The following is an 18,474-nucleotide window of genomic DNA, read 5'->3' on the forward strand; positions in this document are numbered from 1 at the left end:
AAATAGCGCGCGCGGTTTCCGCGTCCAACTCGTCGGCTCTGCGCGCGAGACAAGGTGAAATAAAAGTCAGTCTTCCCGTTCGGAAATTGGCGTCGCGCTCGCATCTGAGGCGTCGACGGCACGGCGCACTCGCGTACCTCTCCTTATCCGTTCTCGTATTCGCCGTCATCGCGTTCAAAGCGTCCGCGTTCGATATTCCGGCGTGTCTCGCGTTGAGCGACCGCATCTCGTCCAACGCCGCCATGATATCCATCTCTCGTTTACTCTCCTCCGTTCGATTCTCCAATCGCCGCATCTCGTTATTTTCCTCATCATCCGCGCGCGCTTTCGCCTCATCTTCCTCCGTCGTGTCCTTCCACGCCTCAAAGTTTCGCGACGCCCCGGCTTCGACGACGTAGTCCCCGTTCTTCGGGTCCGTCTTCATCGCCAACTCCGCGCTGCATCGCGTGCATCGAAAGTAAAACCTAAATATTTGTATTCCCAAGTAGTCTTCGCCCTTGACGTCCTCCTTGCGCGCGTTGAATTTCGTGCCCTTGCAGATGAATTCGCCGCACGTGTTGCAGCAAATCGTCATGGGGAGCATGATTCTGACTTTGATTTGTCCACCCTTCGGCGCCCTGCCGCGCGGGATCTTGGCCGGATCGAAGTCGGGAGGGATGTACTTGTTCAGCACCTTGCGCTCGCCCATGGCGCGCGGACGTCGAGGGCGGGAGGGGAGGCGAGGAGTGCGGACGGGGAGACGGCGGCGTTCTCGAGACTTCCGGCGGCGCGCGGCGGACGAGGGAAGGCGTTTGAAACAAGGCAACACGGACTATGACAATGCGAAACTATATGCGACTAATAATATTAGGCCACTGGGGCGAGCTCGACGCCCGGCTCGTCGTCGGCGTCGAGCTCGCGACCGGCGGTTTCGACGGCGAGCGAGAGCGCGGCGGCGCACGCGACGGCGGCGACGGCGATGAAGACGACGACGGAGAGCGTCAGATGTCCGGACTCAATCAAAGTCACAGCGAATATCGGGCATGTTATTCCACCGATGCGCGCGAACCCGTTTCCGAGGCCGACACCGGTCGAACGGATCGACGTCGGATAGACTTCGCCGGCGAATATGTACAAGACGGTGAACGCCGCGAACGCGGCGCTTCTTCCACCGAAGAGCATGATGTCACGAACCGCCTTACTTATGCTCGATGAAGCCACGGGGAGCAAGAACACAGCGGTGGCAATCACGGTGAACGCCATCGAGCGCCTGCGACCGATCTTGTCGACGATCATAATCGCGACGATCAAGCCTGGAATTTCGCCGAACGAGCTGAGAAAGATGTCGGCGTACTCGCCGTCGCTCAAATGTGGCGCACCGTGCGCTAGACACGCCAACTCTCCCCCACGCTTGGACTCGTCGTCGCGCACGTTGAGTGACGTTGTGAGAAGGACAATGCCGTAGTACAAAAACGCCACACCGAAGAAAATCACCCAAACCAAGAGAGACGTCTTCGCGTGCTTCTTGGACAGCAACGCGCGAACGCCGCTCGGAACGAACCTTTGCATCATCGTAGAAGACGACGCTCCCGACGCGCCCATGCCATACGAAGTACGATCTTCGAACTCGCCACTCGATGACGCGCGATCGTTCGGCCCCACGAGCTCGCCCTGCGGTAGAGATTTACCATTCGTCGCCGCGACGCGACGCAACGTCTCCTTCGCCTCCTCCATTCGACCGGCGTTTACCGAGTACAAGACGCTCTCCGGGACGATAAAGATGCATGCGATCAATCCAAGCAACGGCGCCGCTGAAATCAACAGTAAAACTCGCCACGAATGCCGCGGAAGCACGATCCACGCCAGCGCGGACTCCAACATCGATCCCAGCGTCCAAAACGCCTCAATGTACGACAAGCGCGCGCCGCGATTTTCCCTCGGTAAAAACTCCATGAACAACCCGTACGCCACGGGTACCCCACCCAAACCAACGCCCACGAGGCATCTAAAGAACAACACGCTCCCGAAGCTCCCGCCCAGCGCGCTTCCGATCCCCGCCGCGAGCGTCGTCGTCGAGCTGAACAGCAGCGCCGGCTTCCGACCGCGCGCGTCGCTCACCACTCCCCACGCCGGCGCCCCGAGAGCCATTCCCACGAACACCACGCTCGTCAGCGCGCCTTCCGCGTCGCTCGACACCCCGAATTCGCATCGCATCGCGGGTCCGATGAAACTGAGCAGCATCATCTCCATCGCGTCCGCCGCCCACGCGAAACCGACGAAGCACAGCGCGTGGATTTGAAACTTCCCGAATCCCACGTGATCGAGCGCCTCGTTCGCGGTGTACGTTCGTCGACGCGCATCGTCGCCGTCGCCGTCGCCGTCGTCGTTCGGCGCGTCGAGGGCGACGACGACGAATTCGCCGCGCGGCGTCGCGGCGTCGAGCAGGCCGAGTCTTTGGTCGTCGGCGTCGTCATCGCGCGCGTCGTCGCGCGCGGTGGACGCCGCGCCGTCGGGCGCGCGCGGTGGACGCGGGATGTCGCCGCCGTCGTCGTCGTCGACGTCGGCGTCGACGTCGACGTCGGGCGCGGCGGCGGACATCGCGATGTGGGGACGGCGCGCGCGTCGCGTCGAACGCGAACGCGAGCGAGCGCGGCGACGGTTTAGATGTCGGGTCGGTTCCCGATGTTACAAGAATGTGGACGCGCGAAATGCTCGCATCGCCCGCATCGCTAGGGTTTGAATGCACATCTACGACGCGCCGAGGGGCGAGAAAGAATTACAGAGAAGAGACGCGCTCGTGCTGCGCCGCGTTGGCGACGTGTTGGCCGATTTGGCGCATGCACGCGTCCTCGCGGTAGAGCATGCCGCGCAACGTTTGGCCGTTGACGCGCACCGTCATGAAGTATCCCGTGTCGAAAGTGCCGTCGATGAGACCTTCGACTTTCATGCCGGTCAAATCGGCGCTTCCCGGAGGATTGGTCGGCTTCAAGCCGTCTTGATCCATGACGTTGACGACGTCGTGCTGCAAAAAGTGCATCGGATCGTGCGCCGAAGCGTGGTGGTGATGGTGCATGTGCGACTTCGGGGCGTCGAATTGAGAGTTGACGACCACGGGCATCGAGCTCGGGTTGAACGGCATGAACAAGTCGCTCAAGTTGTGGTGGTCGTTCCCCCACGCGTACGGGTCGCGCTCGTGGTGCGAGTGCTCGTCCGTGTGATCGACGTGATCCATGAACGCATTGTGGAACCCGTTATGCATCATCGGCGCCGAATCCTTCGCATTCGATGGCTTGCGCAACGACGTGTGATCCCCAGAGCTCGTCTTCGGAGGTCGACCGCGTCGACGTTTGGGCGCCGGGTCGCTCCCCGAGCCCGTGGCTTTCTGCTTCTTCGCGCGTCCGCCCGACGACGGCGCCTGCGGCATCCCACCCTCGGCGATCAATCGCGCCTGTTCGACGCGAGCCTTATCGATGTGTTTCTCCTTCTCTTCCCTCGTCATCGCCTTCCATCGATTACCGATCACCTTTTCGATGCCCATCTGCATCTCCGCGCGCGACAACAGCGTCGAGTCGCGCAGCACGAGTCGCATCTCGCTCGCGAACATGTTAAACGCCAACAAGTTCGGGCTCATGCTGAGCTCGCGATACGTTTTCAAATTCTACGCTCGCGACGAAACGACGCGCGCCGTCAGTCCTCCGCGTTCGTTCCCGCGCGCGCGCGCGCGCGCCCCCCACGCGCCCCCTCCCACTTCCGGGTGTCTCCACGCGCCGCGTCCGCGTCTTATCCGCCCCCCGCGCGTCCCGCGCGTCCCGCGCGTCCCGCGCGCGCGTCCCGCGCGTCGCGCGCCCGTCCCATCGCTCGCGCGCGTCTCGCGCGTCACGCACCGTATCGCTCCCCTTCCGGCTGTACCGCGACATCGTCGCCGGCCGTCGCCCCCCGTCGTCGTCGCGCGCGCCCGGTCGTTGCCCGTCGTCGATCCGCGCGCGCGTCGTCGACCCTCGCGTCGTCTCGCGCGGCCGTCGATCGATCGATCGATCGCGCGCGCGTGCCCGCGTTCGCGCGTTCGCGTCTCGCGCGTCGTCGACGCCGTCGCCGTCGTCGCGCACTGCGGCCGCGTCGTCGCTTCGCGCGCTGACGCGGCGCGGTGACTGCGCGCGGTCGATCTCGACCCGGGTGTTTCGCGCGCTTGAATACGTGAATACGCGCGCGATCGCGCCGTCGTCGCGCGCGCGGGCCTAGGCTAGGTTAATTCCCGCGAGGGGGGTCGAATTTAATCGTCGAGGCTTTTTTTTATTTTTCGGCGCCGCGCGTCGACGTCGACGTCGTCGTCGCGCGATTCGAGGGGTTTGATGGTGATTACGTACGTGATATACGTAATCATGGGGTCGGTGTGTACCCCCCTCGTGATGGGGGGTACACGCGCCGGGGGCCGCGCGCGGGGCGTGTACCCCCGCGTGTACCCCCCTCTGTGGATCGTTTTTTCGAAAAAAGAAGTTTATTTCTCGCGACCCCTCGCGGCGCGGCGCGGCGGCGCGCGCGGGCCGACGCCTCCGCGCGGTCGGTCGCCGACGCGCGCGCGCTTGAATACGCGTCGCGGTTTTTTTTCACGAGCCGTCGACGCGCCGCGCGCGGCGCGATTGGCGTGCTCGCGAACGCGCGTCGATCGCGCGAGACGAACGCCGGACGTCGACGCGTCGAGCGAGCGCGTCGCGGACGGGCATGGCGTCGCGCGCGCTCGCGAACCTGCTCGTCGCCGGCGGCGCCGCGCTCGCGCGCGCGGCGTCGCAGGCGTACCGCCAGGCGCTCGCGAACGCGCAGCGCACGGGCGTCGCGAGCGAGGCGGCGAACGCGGCGTCGGGCGCGCGGGGGGCGTTCGGGAGGAAGGCGATGACGGCGGAGGAGGCGCGACTCGTGCTGGGGGTCGAGGCCTCGGCGACGTACGCCGAGGTGCTCGCGCGGTACGAGCGGCTGTTCGCGAGCAACGAAAAGGGTGGGTCGTTTTACCTGCAGAGCAAGGTGTACAGGGCGCGGGAGAGCCTGGAGAGAGAGTACGACGAGGAGACGGTGCGAAGGGAGCGGGAGGCGGCGGCGGCGCGAAGGGACGGGACGCAGGGGGTCGTGGAGGACGGACGCGAGGCGGGGGGGGGGGGCGCGTCGTCGTCGTGAACGACGGCGGCGGCGCGCGTTTCGCGTTTCGCGTTTTAATGAAAGAGCTAGACGTTATAGAGGTTGAGGAGAATGGACGGTCGCGGCGATGTGGTGGCGAGCGAAACCGAGGGCGAAGGTAGCGGAGGCGCGATGACGCTCGACGACGTCTTCGAGCGCGGAGTTGAACTCGGTCGCGTCCGAGGCTTCGGCGGCGAACCACGCGAGAGCGCGGGATTTGGCGTCTTCGGCGTCCGCGATGAGGACGCCACACGCGGTCGAGCACGCGCGTCTGAACGTGTGGATTTCTGCCGATCGACTCGCGCGTTCCGCGCGCTCGCGGACGTCGCTGCCGCCGCACACGAGCGCCATAAATCGGGCGAGCGAATCGTAGGATAACGCGTGAAACGCGGCGGGGATGACGCCGCGCGCGAACATCGCGGGAGCGCTCCCGCTTTCGATCACGTTTTTCGGCCACTCACACAGTTTTGCGATGGCGTCAAATACGGTGTCCATGCGCGATTGCGACCAATCGTTGTCGACGACGACGTCGAGAAGCGCGAAGTCCACGTCTCGCGCGAGATCCGCTTGGGCGTTCGCACGCACCGGCGTACGTTTTGTCGCTCCGGTCTTGAGCTGATCCAACAGCGCGCGAATATTCGTCCAACTGACCGTCGCGTCGCAATCGACGATTTCGGTGCGCGCGCGATTTGCGATGGCGTCGAGCAACAAGACGCGTCTTCGGAGCGAGTCGCGCGCGTCTGAAAAATACCACGCGTACGGGATTTCCGTGTTTTCATCGCCATGAGCGCTCGTTTCGATCGGATTCGACCACCACTCCGCGCTCGACAGTGCGGGATCTTTTCCACAAGGCGCGAGCCAGGCCGGGTTGGTTTTGAAATCGTCCAAGTACGTCCACGCGTCGCTCGATTCGTCGTCTTTGTCCCAGCGCGCGGTATCGGCGTTCGTGCGCGTCAAATCGCACACGTCCTCGGCGTACTCCATCAACCCTTCGAGCATGTTCAATCGGAACTCATCGATGTTGGGAAAATCATCCATGTCGCCCGCGAGGCGGTTGATGCCGTTGATGCCGATCATCAGATTCGCCGTCATGCCTGCGGCGATGGAGTGCGCGTCTCGAATCGTGCGGAAAAACTCCGCAAACTCGAGAACTTTCGTGTACTTTCCATTCATCGCAGCTAAAGTGGCGCTTTGTGAAACTTGCCGCTCGATTTCATGGCGTAACTGCTGTAGACGAGTGCCCAAAAATTCCTCGGTGATGCCGGGAGGCGCGCCACTCGAGCACGCGGGAAGGGCGTGATGCAACAGCGTAGACATCTGCACGTGCTTCATATCCACCAACTCCAACGTTTCGAGCGCCAGACCAGCGGCGCCTAGGAGCGTGTAGATCGCGGTCAAGCTGAACCTCAACGACGCGTTGTATGGCGATTTCTTCAAGCCAACCTCGAGCGCCGCGGCGGCGGCGTAAAGCGCGTTGACGGCGCCGTCGTCGTCTCCATTTTCTTTGCACGCAGCCGCTTCGCCGGCGAGTGCGCACGATGCTAAATACGGGAATACGTCTATGGCGGTTGGTTCTCGCGCGTCCGCATCGGCGAACAGATTCATATGATCCCAGTACAAATTCATGAACCGACTCGCCGCGGCGCGGCCGCGGAGCGGCATCGACGCCGCTGGCGAATTCCTCGCGACGCCGTGCCAGGACGGACAACACGCGTTTAAATCGACACATATGAGCAGTGCAGACGTCACCCTCCGCAAAACCGTGATCGCGAGCTTCTTCGAAGCATCGTCTCCCGTCGTGACGCTCGGAATATGTTCCTCGCCGCGCCCTCGAAGTGTTTCGATCAGCCATTCGCGAGCACCGTCGGCGCCGCGAAGCGCCTGCGCATATCTTCGCATATCCTGCGCACAACTGGTCCATGCCCCGAAACGTTCGTGATACGTCGCAACAGCCTCGGCGAGCGCACGATACCGCGTGTCTTCATCGCCTTCGTCTAATAACCTATACATCAAGTCCACCTGCAAAATGTACGCCCCACGCCCGACTTCGCGTTCGCCACCCTTTTCCTCGGCGTTGGCGACGACGCTCTCGACAAACTTCGTCGCAGCGACGATATCGATGGACTTCATTTTCGGTCGAACGGTCGGAAAGTTCGATATGCGAGGAACTGATCTCCCGGATATCGACAATTTAGCATCCATCTCCTCGGCCAACGCCGCGTCGCCGCGACACAAATCCAAAATCGCGTTCATCGACATCCAATCATCCGGGGCGAGCTCGAGAACCTTTTCGTGATGCTTTCGCGCTTCCGCCATCTTCCCCGCCTTGAGGGCGTAACGCGCCCGCATGCGTTCGCGCTCGATCGGCATCGGCACGCACGTGTCTGCGAGCGCCGACTTCGTCAAATCGTACGCCTCGTCCGTTTGCCCCATCAACGCCATCGTCATCGCGTACATCGAGAACGAATCCTGATCCTTGATTTCATCCTTCCCACGAAGCTTACCAAGCATCCCATTCGCGAGTTTCAACAGCGTTTCCGCCCCCATCCCGTTAGTTTCGCCGCTGGAAGTCGTAGTCTTCGCCTCCGCCGCCTCCGCCTCGCGTTGCGCCAACATCGACGTTATGGCTTTCAACAAATCCTTCGTATTCCCAGTCGCCTTATACATTCGCATGGCCACGCTCTGTTGTTTTCCGAATTCCCACGTCTCGCCGTAATCCGCGTACAGCGTCTGTAGCGACGTCATGTGCGTCGGATTCAGTCGCAGCGTGTGTTCGAGCAGCTTGCGCATTTCGCTCCGCCTGGACATCTCTTTAAACGTCATCAGCACCACGCGCAAGACGTCTTCGTCCACCGCGCCCTCGTCACGGATCGCGACGGCGATGTTCAATGCGTCCTGTTCGTTCGCCATCGCATCCGCGCGCCACAGCGCGAGAGCTTTCAGCGCGCGCGCGAGTTGGAAACGCGGATGCTTTTTGAGCGTCTTGTCGAGCGACTTTAACGCCCGCGCGGGGTCTTCGCGGTCTAGGGCGTCGTACGCCGGGTTGAGCTCGCGCTGTGAATCTCTTGGGTTGAGCTGCATGGCGCGCGTCGAACGTCGCGCGCGCGCGGGACGATGGACGAGCGCCGGCGTGTGCTGCGCCGGTGCTCAAGCGCGGCGGCTGCGAGGTCGGCGGATCGAAACCGCGATATCAATCACCGTAGTCGATGTCGTGTTGATTACAAGCGGGTGCGCGCGCACTAATCACGTTCGCCGAACATCTCGTCGAAGCTCGACGTGAGCTTGTCTCCGATGTCCTTGAGATCGAAGCCCGAAGACGACGGCACTTTCGCTTGTCGATTTGGACGCTCGGCCAGAGTGCGCTCGACTTTATCGACGCCATAGCTCGCCAAAGTTTCTGTGGCCACCATTCCTAAATTTTTACGCGCGGTGTCCACGTCGTCGATGTTGCCATCCTCTTCGAACTCGCGCAGCTGTGCCTCGGTGAAACCGCCCTCCTTACGCGTGCCGCTGCGAGCGACGCGGAAGAGTAACCACTTTCCGAACGCGTTCTCGTCGTTCGTTTCCGAGTCCTCGTCCGGAAGTGGGAACAACTTTTCGGCGACGGTCAACGCCGAGCTTTTACCTCGAACGAATCGCGAGCCGCGAGCGCCGAGCGCCGCCGGTCGCGAGCGGCCTTCGGTGGCCATGAGACCCTTGACCAAGCGCCAGCCGGCGCGATCGTCCAAGTCGAGCACTTCGAAACCTTCTTCTACTTCAGGTCTCTTCATCACGCGCGAAGCGATGTTATTTCTCCACGCCACGAGATCGTTACCGTTGTCCTCTAACTCTCGACGGAACTTGATCAAATCGTCGTCCTTCCGCAAGTTTGGCAGGCACATTTGCAAGAACATAACCCCGGTGCTGTACATGTCGAAACGATCTGGGAGGTTGAGCTGCCACAGCACGGGCGACAGAGCTAATGCTACGGGAAGCACAGGTGCCTCTGGGGTCTGTCTACTCATAATGTACTCCTCTGGCGCCTTGAAGCGAGGGTCAAAGATGAAATCCTTTGGCGAATAGTTGACGCCAGATCGCAAATCTGCCGCGGCGCCGAGATCAATCAAACGAAACTTTCCGCTCGATTCGTCAAATAAAATATTTTCTGGCTTGACGTCGCGGTGAACGATACCGGTACCGTGCACGCGCGCGAGCGCGTCTAAGATTTGATCCAAGATTTTACCGATGATGATGGACTTGCGTCGCGCCCCCGGCGGTAACCCTCCCGGGGCCTCGCCGTCTTTAAACATGTACGGCTCGACGTTATACGGGAAATTCTTGTCCTTCATGAGCTCAAACAGCGTACTTTTCCCTTCGTATTTCCACACCAGCCACAGCGACGGCTCGTCGTCTCCCTTCTTCACCGGCGGACCCTCGAACGCGGAGACAAAGTCGGCGCACGCCCCCGGGCACGCTATTTGCAACCGCGAGTTCATCCAAACCTCCGCCTCTCCGTAGTCCGTCGCTCGCTTCAGCACGTACTTTTTCTGGTCGTTCACCCCCGTCGCCTCGTACACCACCCCAAACCCACCCTCTCCCAGTTTTTTCCCGAGCGCGAAATCCTCCAACGCGTACCGCTTTCGCAGCGTCCCCAACAGCGGTCGCAGCAGATAAAAGTCAACCACCCCCGGAATCACTCCCGGCGTGATCAGCCCGTACGTCGCGGCGACCGCCAATATCGTCGCTCCCACCGGCGTGAGCAGCGGCGCGATCTCTCGTCGCAGCTCGGCGTCGAGCGTGCTTCGATATATCGCGTCCCCGCAGTTTTGCACCGTGCACGGCAGCCCGACGCCGACGGCGACGTCGCCGAGCGCGCGATGCACCTCGCGCGCCGCGTCCGCGTGCGCGGGGTCGATCGCGCGCGTCTCCGTCGCGCGCGCGCGTCGTCGTCCGTCGCGCGCGCGCGCGCCCGCGACGCCGACCGCGACGTCGACGTCGCGACGTCGCGGACGCGTCGTCGTCGTTCGCGTCGCGCGTCGTCCCGCGTCGTCGCACCGCGCGCGCGCGAGCACCGACGGCGGTCGCGTCGGTCGCGCCATCTTCGCGTCCGCGCGCCGTCGTCGTCGTCGCGCAGTGCGGCGGCGCGACGCCGCGCGCGACGGTTTATCCGCGTCGACGCACCATCCGTCGCGTCTCACTGTTTGCCCATACGAAGGGTGCGTCGCGCCCCGCCGCGTCGCGCGCGCGCGCGGCACGCGGCGACGCGCGGCGCGACGGCGCGCGATGGCGTCGTTCTGGACGCGCGTCGCGCGCGAGGCGCGAGAGAGCGCCGGTTCGGTGCGCGCGCGACGCGCGAAGGCTCGAAGACTCGAAGACTCGAAGGCGCGACCGACGCGGACGCGCGCGAGGACTGACGGCGCGACCGCGACGCGCAGATGGCGCGAATCGCGATCGTCGTCGCGGCGGTGAAGACGCACGCGATCGATCTCACGCTGTGCGTCGGACCGAGCATGATGCCGACGTTCAATCCGAGCGGGGACGTCGTGGCGGTGGAGAAGCGCGCGGCGCGGCGGCTGCGAAGCGGCGACGAACGATGCGCGCGACGAGGGGACGTCGTGCTCGCGACGTCGCCGACGAACCCGACGCAGTTGGTGTTTAAACGCGTCGTCGGCGTCGGCGGGGACGTGATCGACGTTCCGTACTCGAACGGGAGGAATTTTAGAGTGACGACGACGCGCGTGCGAGTGCCGGTCGGGAGCGTGTGGTTGCAGGGCGATAACGCGAGAAATAGCACGGATAGTCGAGATTACGGGCCCGTGCCCGAGGATATGATTCTCGGACGCGCGATCGTGCGCGTGTGGCCGCCGTCGGGGTTCGGATGGGTGGAAAATTCGATGGGAGACGCGCGGTTGGTTCGCGCCGGCGCGGACGCCGCGTAGCGACTCTTTCGCGCGCGCGGCGTCGATCGCGGCGCGCGGCGTCGTCGCGGTAGATCTAGGTATTAAAACTTCAAATCGCATCGCTCGGTCGGCGTCGCCGCGTTCGCGTTCGCGGCGCGTTCGCTCGCGACGCTTCGCCTCGTTTCGCTCCCTCGAACGAGCTCTGAAATCGACGCGCTTTCGCGCGCAAACTGTTGACATTTTTCAAAATTCGAACCGCGCGCGCGCGACGCCGCACACGCGGTCGTCGCCATGGAGCGCGCGGTTCGCGAAGCGCACAGACGCGGGGGCGTAGAGCGCGCGACGTCGTCCGACCGCGGTGCCTCGCCGAGCGCCGCGCGCGCGGTGACGCCGGCGACGTTCTTCGCCCCGCTCATCGCGCGCGGCGGATGGCGCTTCGTCGGACACGGTGCGCGAGCGCAGACGTACGGCGCGATGACGCTGGTGCCGCCGGGACACGAGAAACGGTTGAGAGGGAGTAATGCGCCGTGCATGACGCCGGGAGAGGAGTGGGAGGACGCGGACGACGAGGAGACGAGACGCGCGCTCAAGGCGTGCGGACTGCTCGTGGCGAAGAACGCCGCGCTGATGGATAAACCGAAAGCCGGACGGTCGAAACCTGCGCGCGTTGGGTTGCGAGACTACATCGCGCAAAATTTGAAGTGCATGATAAGCGCGATGGTGGCGATGCGGGTGAGCGCGACGGTGTATAGACATAAACGTTGGACGTTTGAGTGCTTCCGAGAGGTGTACCGAAAGCGCATGGAGTTGCGCAGGCGTCTCGAAAACTCACGGGTCAGTGCGCTGGGGAAGGAGTCTCAGCGTTCGCTGACCACGCTTTTGCGTGCTTTCGACACGATGATGGAGCAAATGTGTGATCCTCGCGGGAACATTCGCGCGGCGTTTTACGACGGGATGGTGGCGTGTCCGTGGGACGTCGACTACGAATGGCAACAGAATGCAGCATTTCACGAAGACTTGTACAGCGTGCCGTACGCGACGAATGACGACCGCGATATGACACACTCATACGAAGTGCCAGATTTACCGGAGGCCTCACATAAGCGCGTGTTCGAAGGACAAGATTCGATGTCGCAAGATTCGCGCGCGTCCACGGGCACGGACGACGCCGGGGTGATTGGCGGCAAGCGCAAGCAAGCCGATTATGCCGACGGTGTCACGGTGCGTCGGTGCCGAATCAAGCCTAGCATGGATGAGATTCCATCCATCGTGGCGTTAGAAATGGCCGCGGAGATTGACGTCGTTGCCGCCGCGACGGCACACTTCTTCGCCACGTGCGACTTATGCACCGATGGGCCAACCTTCCATGAGTATTTGACGCTGGTGACGTCAGCGTACGATTTTGCGTTCGCGACGGAAATGCAACTGTCATTAGAGAACACGGTGATTCCTCAGATGCGCGAGAAGCAGTTTCCAGATGACGCCACTTTCCACTACACGCTTCTCGCGCAGTGCTACTCCTCGTCTTCTCAAGCGACGCAGTTACTCAAGCTACTCAGCAGCGATCCGAATCCGTTATTACACATCTCGTTGATGCAACGAATTGAAGGCGTATTCATCACGTCCAGAGATGGACCCGACGATAAAGCAGACGCGAGGTTTGATCGTCTGATGCGGGACTACGCTGAAAGAGTGGCGTCGGCTCATCACAAACGACCGTGCTCCGTCAATGGCTCGCATATGCAGTTGCACTATCCTCCGCCGATTCGCACGTGGATCGAAACGTGCAAATTATCGAATAGCCAACTTTACTCGCCCGCTGTGCCGAGTTTCGAGGCGCTAATCGAACTGCGTAGCTCATCGCCAAATGGTTGGGTGGAAATCTCGCGCGAAGGCACGGGCTATTGGACGGCCGTGATGACGAAGTGTGGCATACCCGCGCAGGCGGTGAACGTGCGCCTGGATATCAAGCGATACGGCCCAGAGGACGCGCGCGAACCTCCTCCTCCTCTTCCGCCGAGCTCAAGGCCGTTCGTGGGCATTCATTATGACTTACCTGACGTGTGCTCGGAATTTGGCAACTTTGGCTTGCTCCTCAACTGCATGCCTCGAGACGAAGATTTAGCAATTGAGTGTCTGAGAAATTACACTGGAAGCACAATCGCGTTAGTGGGCGAGTGGGTCGGCTCGACCGCTGGTTCGCGCTTCGTGCGTCGACTCGCAAAAAGGTTTGAGTTCGCGACCACCACAGTCTTGCCATGGATCGGCGATTCCGCGCACGAGCTCAGTATTTGGAAACGCCGAGCGGAAAAGTTGACGAAGCAGAAGCGTCGCGACGACGCGCTTTCTCGACGCGACGTGTTCCCCGCGGTGAAGAAATGCCAAGTCGCCGGCTGTCAATCGAAGTCGCGCACTATGTTCTGCTGTCGTCTCTGTCGCAGCGCCTTCGTGTGCTCCGAGCATCTGCACGCCTTGCATGATGAGTACGATCTCGCGCACGCCACCGAGCACTGCGTACGGCTCCTGCCGACGCTCGATAGATTGCGAGGATACGAAGTCGAACTGGCGCACGGTGAAGGCAAGAAGCAAATGCGAAGCGAAACCATCATGGCGTTTAATCCATTCATCGCGGGTGTCGACTGCTGGATGGTGGACTATCGCAAAAGTTCAAATGACGTGTACGAAGACGTGCAAATAAGCGTGCCCCGAATCGAACGCGTGGAAAACTGGGAATGAATTATGCGTGGAATGACACTTAGAATTCTAGAAGCCTATCGATATCGTCTAATACGAAGGAATAATCGATCAACGTTTCGCCGCCGGAGCGCCGAAAAGGTCTTTTAAAATCTCAAAAGACACAAAACGGATAGAATTTTGCGGCACAACCTTGAGTGTATTCGCCGCCCATCCGCGGAAGAAACCTTTCACGCCCTCAGTCCGCGCTATTGTCGTGATGGCGTCGTACATCCCGTTGTAAGTTTTGCCCTTCATTTGCATGCGTCGCCGAATGGTGTCGAGCGGGTAGCACACGGTGGCGCTAAACGTGCCCGAAGCCCCACCGACGACCAAGTTAGACACCCTATCTTCCTTACCGTTTTCGCCATAGTACATCTTCTTTGCCATGTCGTACGACGCAAAGTTAATCGCCGCGTAAGGGGCTATGCCAGCCAACGTCGGCCCGAGACCTTTGTAGAGCGCGCCGACGCCCTCGGTGCGGTACACCGTTCCAAAGCAGTGCATCATCCCGTTATACCCATGATTCGGTAGCGCCAAGCGTAACCTCACGGTGTCTAACGGGTGCGTGATGGCTGTTCCCGTCATACCCGCCAAAGCGCCCGCCAAAAGGCGCTGCGGTACCCCAAGCTTGCCTTGTTCGTCCGCCAACAGCGACTTGTAGTAATCGTTAGACGCCAACTGCGCCGCCGCGTACGGCGCCACGCGAATGACGTTCACCCCGTTCCCTTTCCAGAAACTCAATATCCCCTCCTCGGCGTAAATCTTTCGAAACGCCTGCCCGACGCTCGTGTACGCCGTCGCCGACGTCCCGCTCGACGCCATCGCCTGGACTTGAAACAGCAGCTTGATCCGATCCAACGGCGCGCTCGCCGTCCGCGCGATGATTCCCGCGCCGCCGCCCGCGGCGACCGACCGGGATCCATCCAGCACCGCTAACGCGCGCTCCGCGATCGCGCTCGCCGCGAACGGCGCCTCTCGCGCCGTCGCGCGTCGCGCGTCCTCGCGTCGGGTCGCGCCGGTGGCGGCGCTTTTCGTCGCCGCCCATCGGCGCGCACGCGCGGCGGCGTCCCCGTCCATGGCCGTCGATCGCTCGCGCCGCGACGTTCGCGCGTCCTCGAGCGCGCGCGCGGTCGAGCGCGCGCCGCGCGTCGTCGTGTGCGCGCGGCGCGATTCTATCCACAACGCGTCGGGACGAAAAAGCGCACTCCGTCGCGCGCGATCGCGCCATGCACGCCGGCGCGCGCGCGACGTCGTCGTCGACGACGAGCGCGCGGCTCGGATGGCTCGTCGCGCTCGCGTTGGCGGCGCTGCACCTCGCGCGCGGGGTCCGGACGGTCGGGACGCGGCCGAGGAACGCGGCGGGGGCGTTCGTGCTCCACGTCGAGCTCGAATTCAAGACGGAGGCGGCGGCGAAAGAGCTGGTGACGGCGTGGGCGCGGTGCGCCGATTGGTGCAGGGCGAACGAGGCGGGACTGATGCACTACGAGATCGCGCGGAGCCAGACGGATCCGCTCAAGTATGGCATATTCGAACGGTACGCGAGTTTGGACGCGTACGCGTCGACGCACAAGTCGACGGAGGCGTACAGGACGTTTCGCCCGAAGATGCAGGCGTTGCAAGACAGCGGCGAGCTCGAGGTGAGTGGTTCGTCGTATTTCGAACTCGGCCACGGGTTCGTGTCGGGCTCGTGACGCGAATCGTAGCGTGGTCGTGTGTAGAATAGAGTTGAAATAACAGTTGGGCGGAAACGCGCGTCAGCAAAATGGTAGACGCGTGTTCGCGGAACGTCGAACTATGGCGCTCGACACCGGAAACGCGTCGCACGCGCTACCGGGAGTGTCAAACGAAACCGCGAACACGCTTTGTCGAGGCAAAACCAAGGGCGACTCGGCCCAAATGTTGTCCCAGTTGAGCGCGGACACGTCCGCGTCGAGCGGCACCGGAACCGCGAACACGCGATGCTGACTATTGATCTCGCGCGCGTGTTCGGCGTTTTGCGCGCCAATTCTTTCGAAAGTCACGTAATCCCCGGGATAAAACGTGTGCGACGCCTCGACGGTGATGACGGCGTACCTAGCGTGTTCGTTGAAGCACTGAATGTTTGTCACGACGTGTCGCTGGTTGCACTCCTTCACTTCTTCCTCAACTTGGCCCTGGCGAAGAGGGAAACCATTCCTAGATTTACTCTTTCGCCGCTGGCGATTGTTCATGCTCGCCGCTCGCCAGTATCCTCCGACGCGAATGGCGCGAGCGTCGACGGCGTCCGGCGCGGTGGACGCGACGTGCTTTCGCAACCTCTCGGGCATGTCGTCCCACGAGAGCCAACGCACGTTATTAGCGTCGATGACGGAAAGTAACGTGCGTCCATCTCGAGACTTCGTCGCGTGTGCTTCGCGATTCGCGCTCGACGCTACGTTGGGCTGAACCTCGCGCAGCACCGGCTTGGGCGTCGTCGTCGTCTCCGTCGTCGTCTCCGTCGTCGTCTCCGTCACGACGTCCTCCGTCGCGTCCTCCACGACCGCCGGCGTCGGTTCAGCATCTATATCTACCCCTAGTCCTAATAATAACTTCTTCCTCTGCTCGATCGCGCGCTCGTCCTCGCTATCGTCCTCCTCTTCGACGTACTCCACCGCGAGCAGCTCCGCCGACGCCTCGTCATCCATCCCGAGCGCCTGCCCCAAAACGCCCTCGATATCGACGTCCTCGTCCTCGTCCTCGTCCTCGTCCTCGTCCTCGTCGTCTAAATCCAACCCAAACTTACTCGCCTCGACGAACAAATCACGCATCAGCGCGCGCGCCTCGACGCCGCCCAACCGCACCAAGTCGTCCAGCGTCGTCGTCGACGCCCCCTCATCCTCGCCAGACGTTCCCTCGTCCCCCGCTTCCGGCGCGTCCTCGTGCGCGTCCTCGTCCGCGTCCTCGTCCGCGTCATCGTCGTCGTCGCGTCGCGTCGTCGCCGAACCGTCGTCGTCGTCGCTTTCGACCGTTTCTTCGACACCGTCGCCATCTTCTCCCCCGTCGTCGTCGTCGTCGTCGTCGTCGTCGTCGTCGAGCAGGCCATCGAACAGACCGTCGTCGTCGTCGTCGTCCGGTCGCGCCGCGCGCGCGAGCGCGACCCCGGTCGCGCGCGTCGCCGTCGCCGTCGCCGTCGCCGTCGCCGTCGCCGTCGCCGTCGCCGTCGCGGTCGCGACGCGCGCGTCGTCGACGCGCGCGCGCGGCATCAGGCACGCGAGCGCGACGCACGCGAGCGCGACGCGCGTCTTCGCGCGCGCGCGCGCGCGCCGGCGACGCATCGCGGCGCGGTGCGCGGCGCGCGAGGCCGCGGCTCGCCGCGTCGCGGCGTCGTCGCGTGTACCCCTTGACTGTACTGGGTCGTGAATCGATGATGTCCTCGAGGGGGAGGTACACGCGGTTCGTGACCCGGCGCGACGACGCGTGACGAAATATCTGACGAAATATCTTCGAGCGACGCCGCAGAGCGACGCGCGCGGGCGACGGCGACGGCGACGGCGACGCGCGACGCGCGGCGCGACGACGACGACGACGACGACGACGACGACGGTCGCGCGCGCGGGCGCGCGGGCGCGCGCGGACGCGCCGACGTCGCGCGCGCGCGACGCGAATCGCGCGACGCCGGGTTCGAATCGGCGCGGCGCGATGGCGCGCGAGGACGCGCGAGGACGCGTGGGCGCGGCCGCGGCGTCGTCGGGACGCGCGGGAACGAACGCGCGCGACGGCGCGGAGGCGCGCGGGACGGCGACGCTGACGGTGGACGTGGAGACGGCGGAGACGGAGGCGGAGGCGCGAGAGCGCGTGCGGTTCTTCGAACTCTGCGCGCCGAGCGCGCTCGGGACGTGGACGGACGAGCGGACGTGCGTGGTGGACGTGCGGGGAGGGATCGCGGCGCTGCAGGGGACGGGCGCGGAGCTGATCGCGTACCTTCGCGATCGGCTCGGGGTGATCATGGAGGTGGACGCCGAGCGGGAGCGCGTGCTGATTAATCACGAAATTCACAACGTCGTCATCGAGGCTGCGCGGATTTTGCACTTACAGATCGAGCAGGCGAAGATGGTGACGATAGCCCCGACGAATGGCGACGAGGCGGCGACGCCGACGCCGAAGATGGGGCTCTCGTCCTCCGTCGACGACGACGCGGTGATGCAAGAGGTGCTCGGCGACATCGAACCCGAAGAACTCGAAGAGTTGCGTCGACAGCTCGAGAGCAAACGCGCGACGAGACAGCGATTGATCGAGACGCTCGGCGAACCGCGAGTGACGTGTCACTTACAACCCGTCGAGTTGACGAGCACGCTCGTGCGCGTGCGGTTGCCTCGAACGAGGTCGTTCACGGGCGACGATCCGCTGTACGGTGTAGGCGTCGCGCTTCGCGCGGTGGCGTCGACGACGCAAGACGGTGAGCCCACGTGGATTTTTCAGTGCGACATGGGCGGGTCCAAACTCCACGAAACTGATATTATGTATATTTCCAACAACGCCATCTCGGTTCCCGAAGTTTGCCGACTCGTATCGGGACACAAACGGCGCAGCGTGGACAAACCACGTGACGTGATGGACGAATTTTTGCCGAGTTGTCGCACTGATGTGACGCAGTCTTCTGCGGCTTGAGCGATCGCGCTCGCCGCGGCGTGTACACTTTTTCCTTTGTTAATACCGACGTAATACCACGTGTACGAACGACGTAATACCCCGCGCG

The 18,474-nt window shown here is 63.0% G+C and overlaps 12 protein-coding genes across 12 annotated transcripts; 5 read left to right on the plus strand and 7 right to left on the minus strand.

Annotated features, from left to right (window-relative positions):
* Window positions 1–136: 136 nt before the first annotated feature.
* On the minus strand, window positions 137–688 carry OSTLU_6010 (predicted protein; the record flags this gene model as incomplete). The annotated part of the gene is made up of 1 exon (XM_001420088.1): window positions 137–688. A coding segment is annotated over one exon (552 nt), but the record flags the coding sequence as incomplete, so codon positions are not given.
* A 158-nt stretch (window positions 689–846) lies between these two features.
* OSTLU_38010 (MFS family transporter: sugar) lies at window positions 847–2,577 on the minus strand (the record flags this gene model as incomplete). Its single annotated transcript, XM_001420089.1, has 1 exon — window positions 847–2,577. One exon carries the CDS (start codon window positions 2,575–2,577, stop codon window positions 847–849), a length of 1,731 nt encoding a protein of 576 aa, XP_001420126.1.
* A 90-nt stretch (window positions 2,578–2,667) lies between these two features.
* OSTLU_25140 (predicted protein) lies at window positions 2,668–4,077 on the minus strand. Its single transcript, XM_001420090.1, has 3 exons — window positions 3,864–4,077; window positions 2,805–3,637; window positions 2,668–2,766 (listed from the first exon to the last, which is right to left on the minus strand). Exons 1-3 carry the CDS (start codon window positions 3,894–3,896, stop codon window positions 2,709–2,711), a joined length of 924 nt encoding a protein of 307 aa, XP_001420127.1. The 5' UTR covers window positions 3,897–4,077; the 3' UTR covers window positions 2,668–2,708.
* Window positions 4,078–4,698: 621 nt separating this feature from the next.
* OSTLU_9481 (predicted protein) lies at window positions 4,699–5,040 on the plus strand (the record flags this gene model as incomplete). Its single annotated transcript, XM_001419915.1, has 1 exon — window positions 4,699–5,040. A coding segment is annotated over one exon (342 nt), but the record flags the coding sequence as incomplete, so codon positions are not given.
* A 153-nt stretch (window positions 5,041–5,193) lies between these two features.
* OSTLU_26123 (predicted protein) lies at window positions 5,194–8,226 on the minus strand (the record flags this gene model as incomplete). Its single annotated transcript, XM_001420091.1, has 1 exon — window positions 5,194–8,226. The coding sequence occupies one exon, from the start codon at window positions 8,224–8,226 to the stop codon at window positions 5,200–5,202; it is 3,027 nt and encodes a 1,008-aa protein (XP_001420128.1). The 3' UTR covers window positions 5,194–5,199.
* Window positions 8,227–8,384: 158 nt separating this feature from the next.
* STT7 (LHCII kinase) lies at window positions 8,385–10,250 on the minus strand (the record flags this gene model as incomplete). Its single annotated transcript, XM_001420092.1, has 1 exon — window positions 8,385–10,250. Exon 1 carries the CDS (start codon window positions 10,221–10,223, stop codon window positions 8,385–8,387), a length of 1,839 nt encoding a protein of 612 aa, XP_001420129.1. The 5' UTR covers window positions 10,224–10,250.
* A 309-nt stretch (window positions 10,251–10,559) lies between these two features.
* On the plus strand, window positions 10,560–11,063 carry OSTLU_38229 (predicted protein; the record flags this gene model as incomplete). The annotated part of the gene is made up of 1 exon (XM_001419916.1): window positions 10,560–11,063. One exon carries the CDS (start codon window positions 10,560–10,562, stop codon window positions 11,061–11,063), a length of 504 nt encoding a protein of 167 aa, XP_001419953.1.
* Window positions 11,064–11,315: 252 nt separating this feature from the next.
* Window positions 11,316–13,760, plus strand: OSTLU_93338 (predicted protein; the record flags this gene model as incomplete). The annotated part of the gene is made up of 1 exon (XM_001419917.1): window positions 11,316–13,760. The coding sequence occupies one exon, from the start codon at window positions 11,316–11,318 to the stop codon at window positions 13,758–13,760; it is 2,445 nt and encodes an 814-aa protein (XP_001419954.1).
* Window positions 13,761–13,829: 69 nt separating this feature from the next.
* OSTLU_38298 (MC family transporter) lies at window positions 13,830–14,837 on the minus strand (the record flags this gene model as incomplete). The annotated part of the gene is made up of 1 exon (XM_001420093.1): window positions 13,830–14,837. One exon carries the CDS (start codon window positions 14,835–14,837, stop codon window positions 13,830–13,832), a length of 1,008 nt encoding a protein of 335 aa, XP_001420130.1.
* A 398-nt stretch (window positions 14,838–15,235) lies between these two features.
* OSTLU_26128 (predicted protein) lies at window positions 15,236–15,451 on the plus strand (the record flags this gene model as incomplete). The annotated part of the gene is made up of 1 exon (XM_001419918.1): window positions 15,236–15,451. One exon carries the CDS (start codon window positions 15,236–15,238, stop codon window positions 15,449–15,451), a length of 216 nt encoding a protein of 71 aa, XP_001419955.1.
* A 63-nt stretch (window positions 15,452–15,514) lies between these two features.
* On the minus strand, window positions 15,515–16,981 carry OSTLU_93339 (predicted protein; the record flags this gene model as incomplete). Its single annotated transcript, XM_001420094.1, has 1 exon — window positions 15,515–16,981. One exon carries the CDS (start codon window positions 16,979–16,981, stop codon window positions 15,515–15,517), a length of 1,467 nt encoding a protein of 488 aa, XP_001420131.1.
* Window positions 16,982–17,417: 436 nt separating this feature from the next.
* Window positions 17,418–18,386, plus strand: OSTLU_17059 (predicted protein; the record flags this gene model as incomplete). Its single annotated transcript, XM_001419919.1, has 1 exon — window positions 17,418–18,386. One exon carries the CDS (start codon window positions 17,418–17,420, stop codon window positions 18,384–18,386), a length of 969 nt encoding a protein of 322 aa, XP_001419956.1.
* Between the last annotated feature and the right edge of the window lie 88 nt (window positions 18,387–18,474).

The sequence above is a fragment of the Ostreococcus lucimarinus genome, chromosome 10 (assembly GCF_000092065.1).
Source record: "Ostreococcus lucimarinus CCE9901 chromosome 10, complete sequence".
In the NCBI taxonomy this organism is placed as follows: Eukaryota; Viridiplantae; Chlorophyta; class Mamiellophyceae; order Mamiellales; family Bathycoccaceae; genus Ostreococcus; species Ostreococcus sp. 'lucimarinus'.

Coding starts and splice junctions, on each gene's coding strand:
- OSTLU_25140 (XM_001420090.1), bottom strand. CDS start 3,896: ATGTCGCGGTACAGCCGGAAGGGGAGCGATACG. Junction 3,638..3,863: donor GCCGGAAGGGGAGCGATACG/GTGCGTGACGCG, acceptor TCGCGAGCGTAG/AATTTGAAAACGTATCGCGA. Junction 2,767..2,804: donor GCGTGCATGCGCCAAATCGG/CCAACACGTCGC, acceptor ACGAGCGCGTCT/CTTCTCTGTAATTCTTTCTC.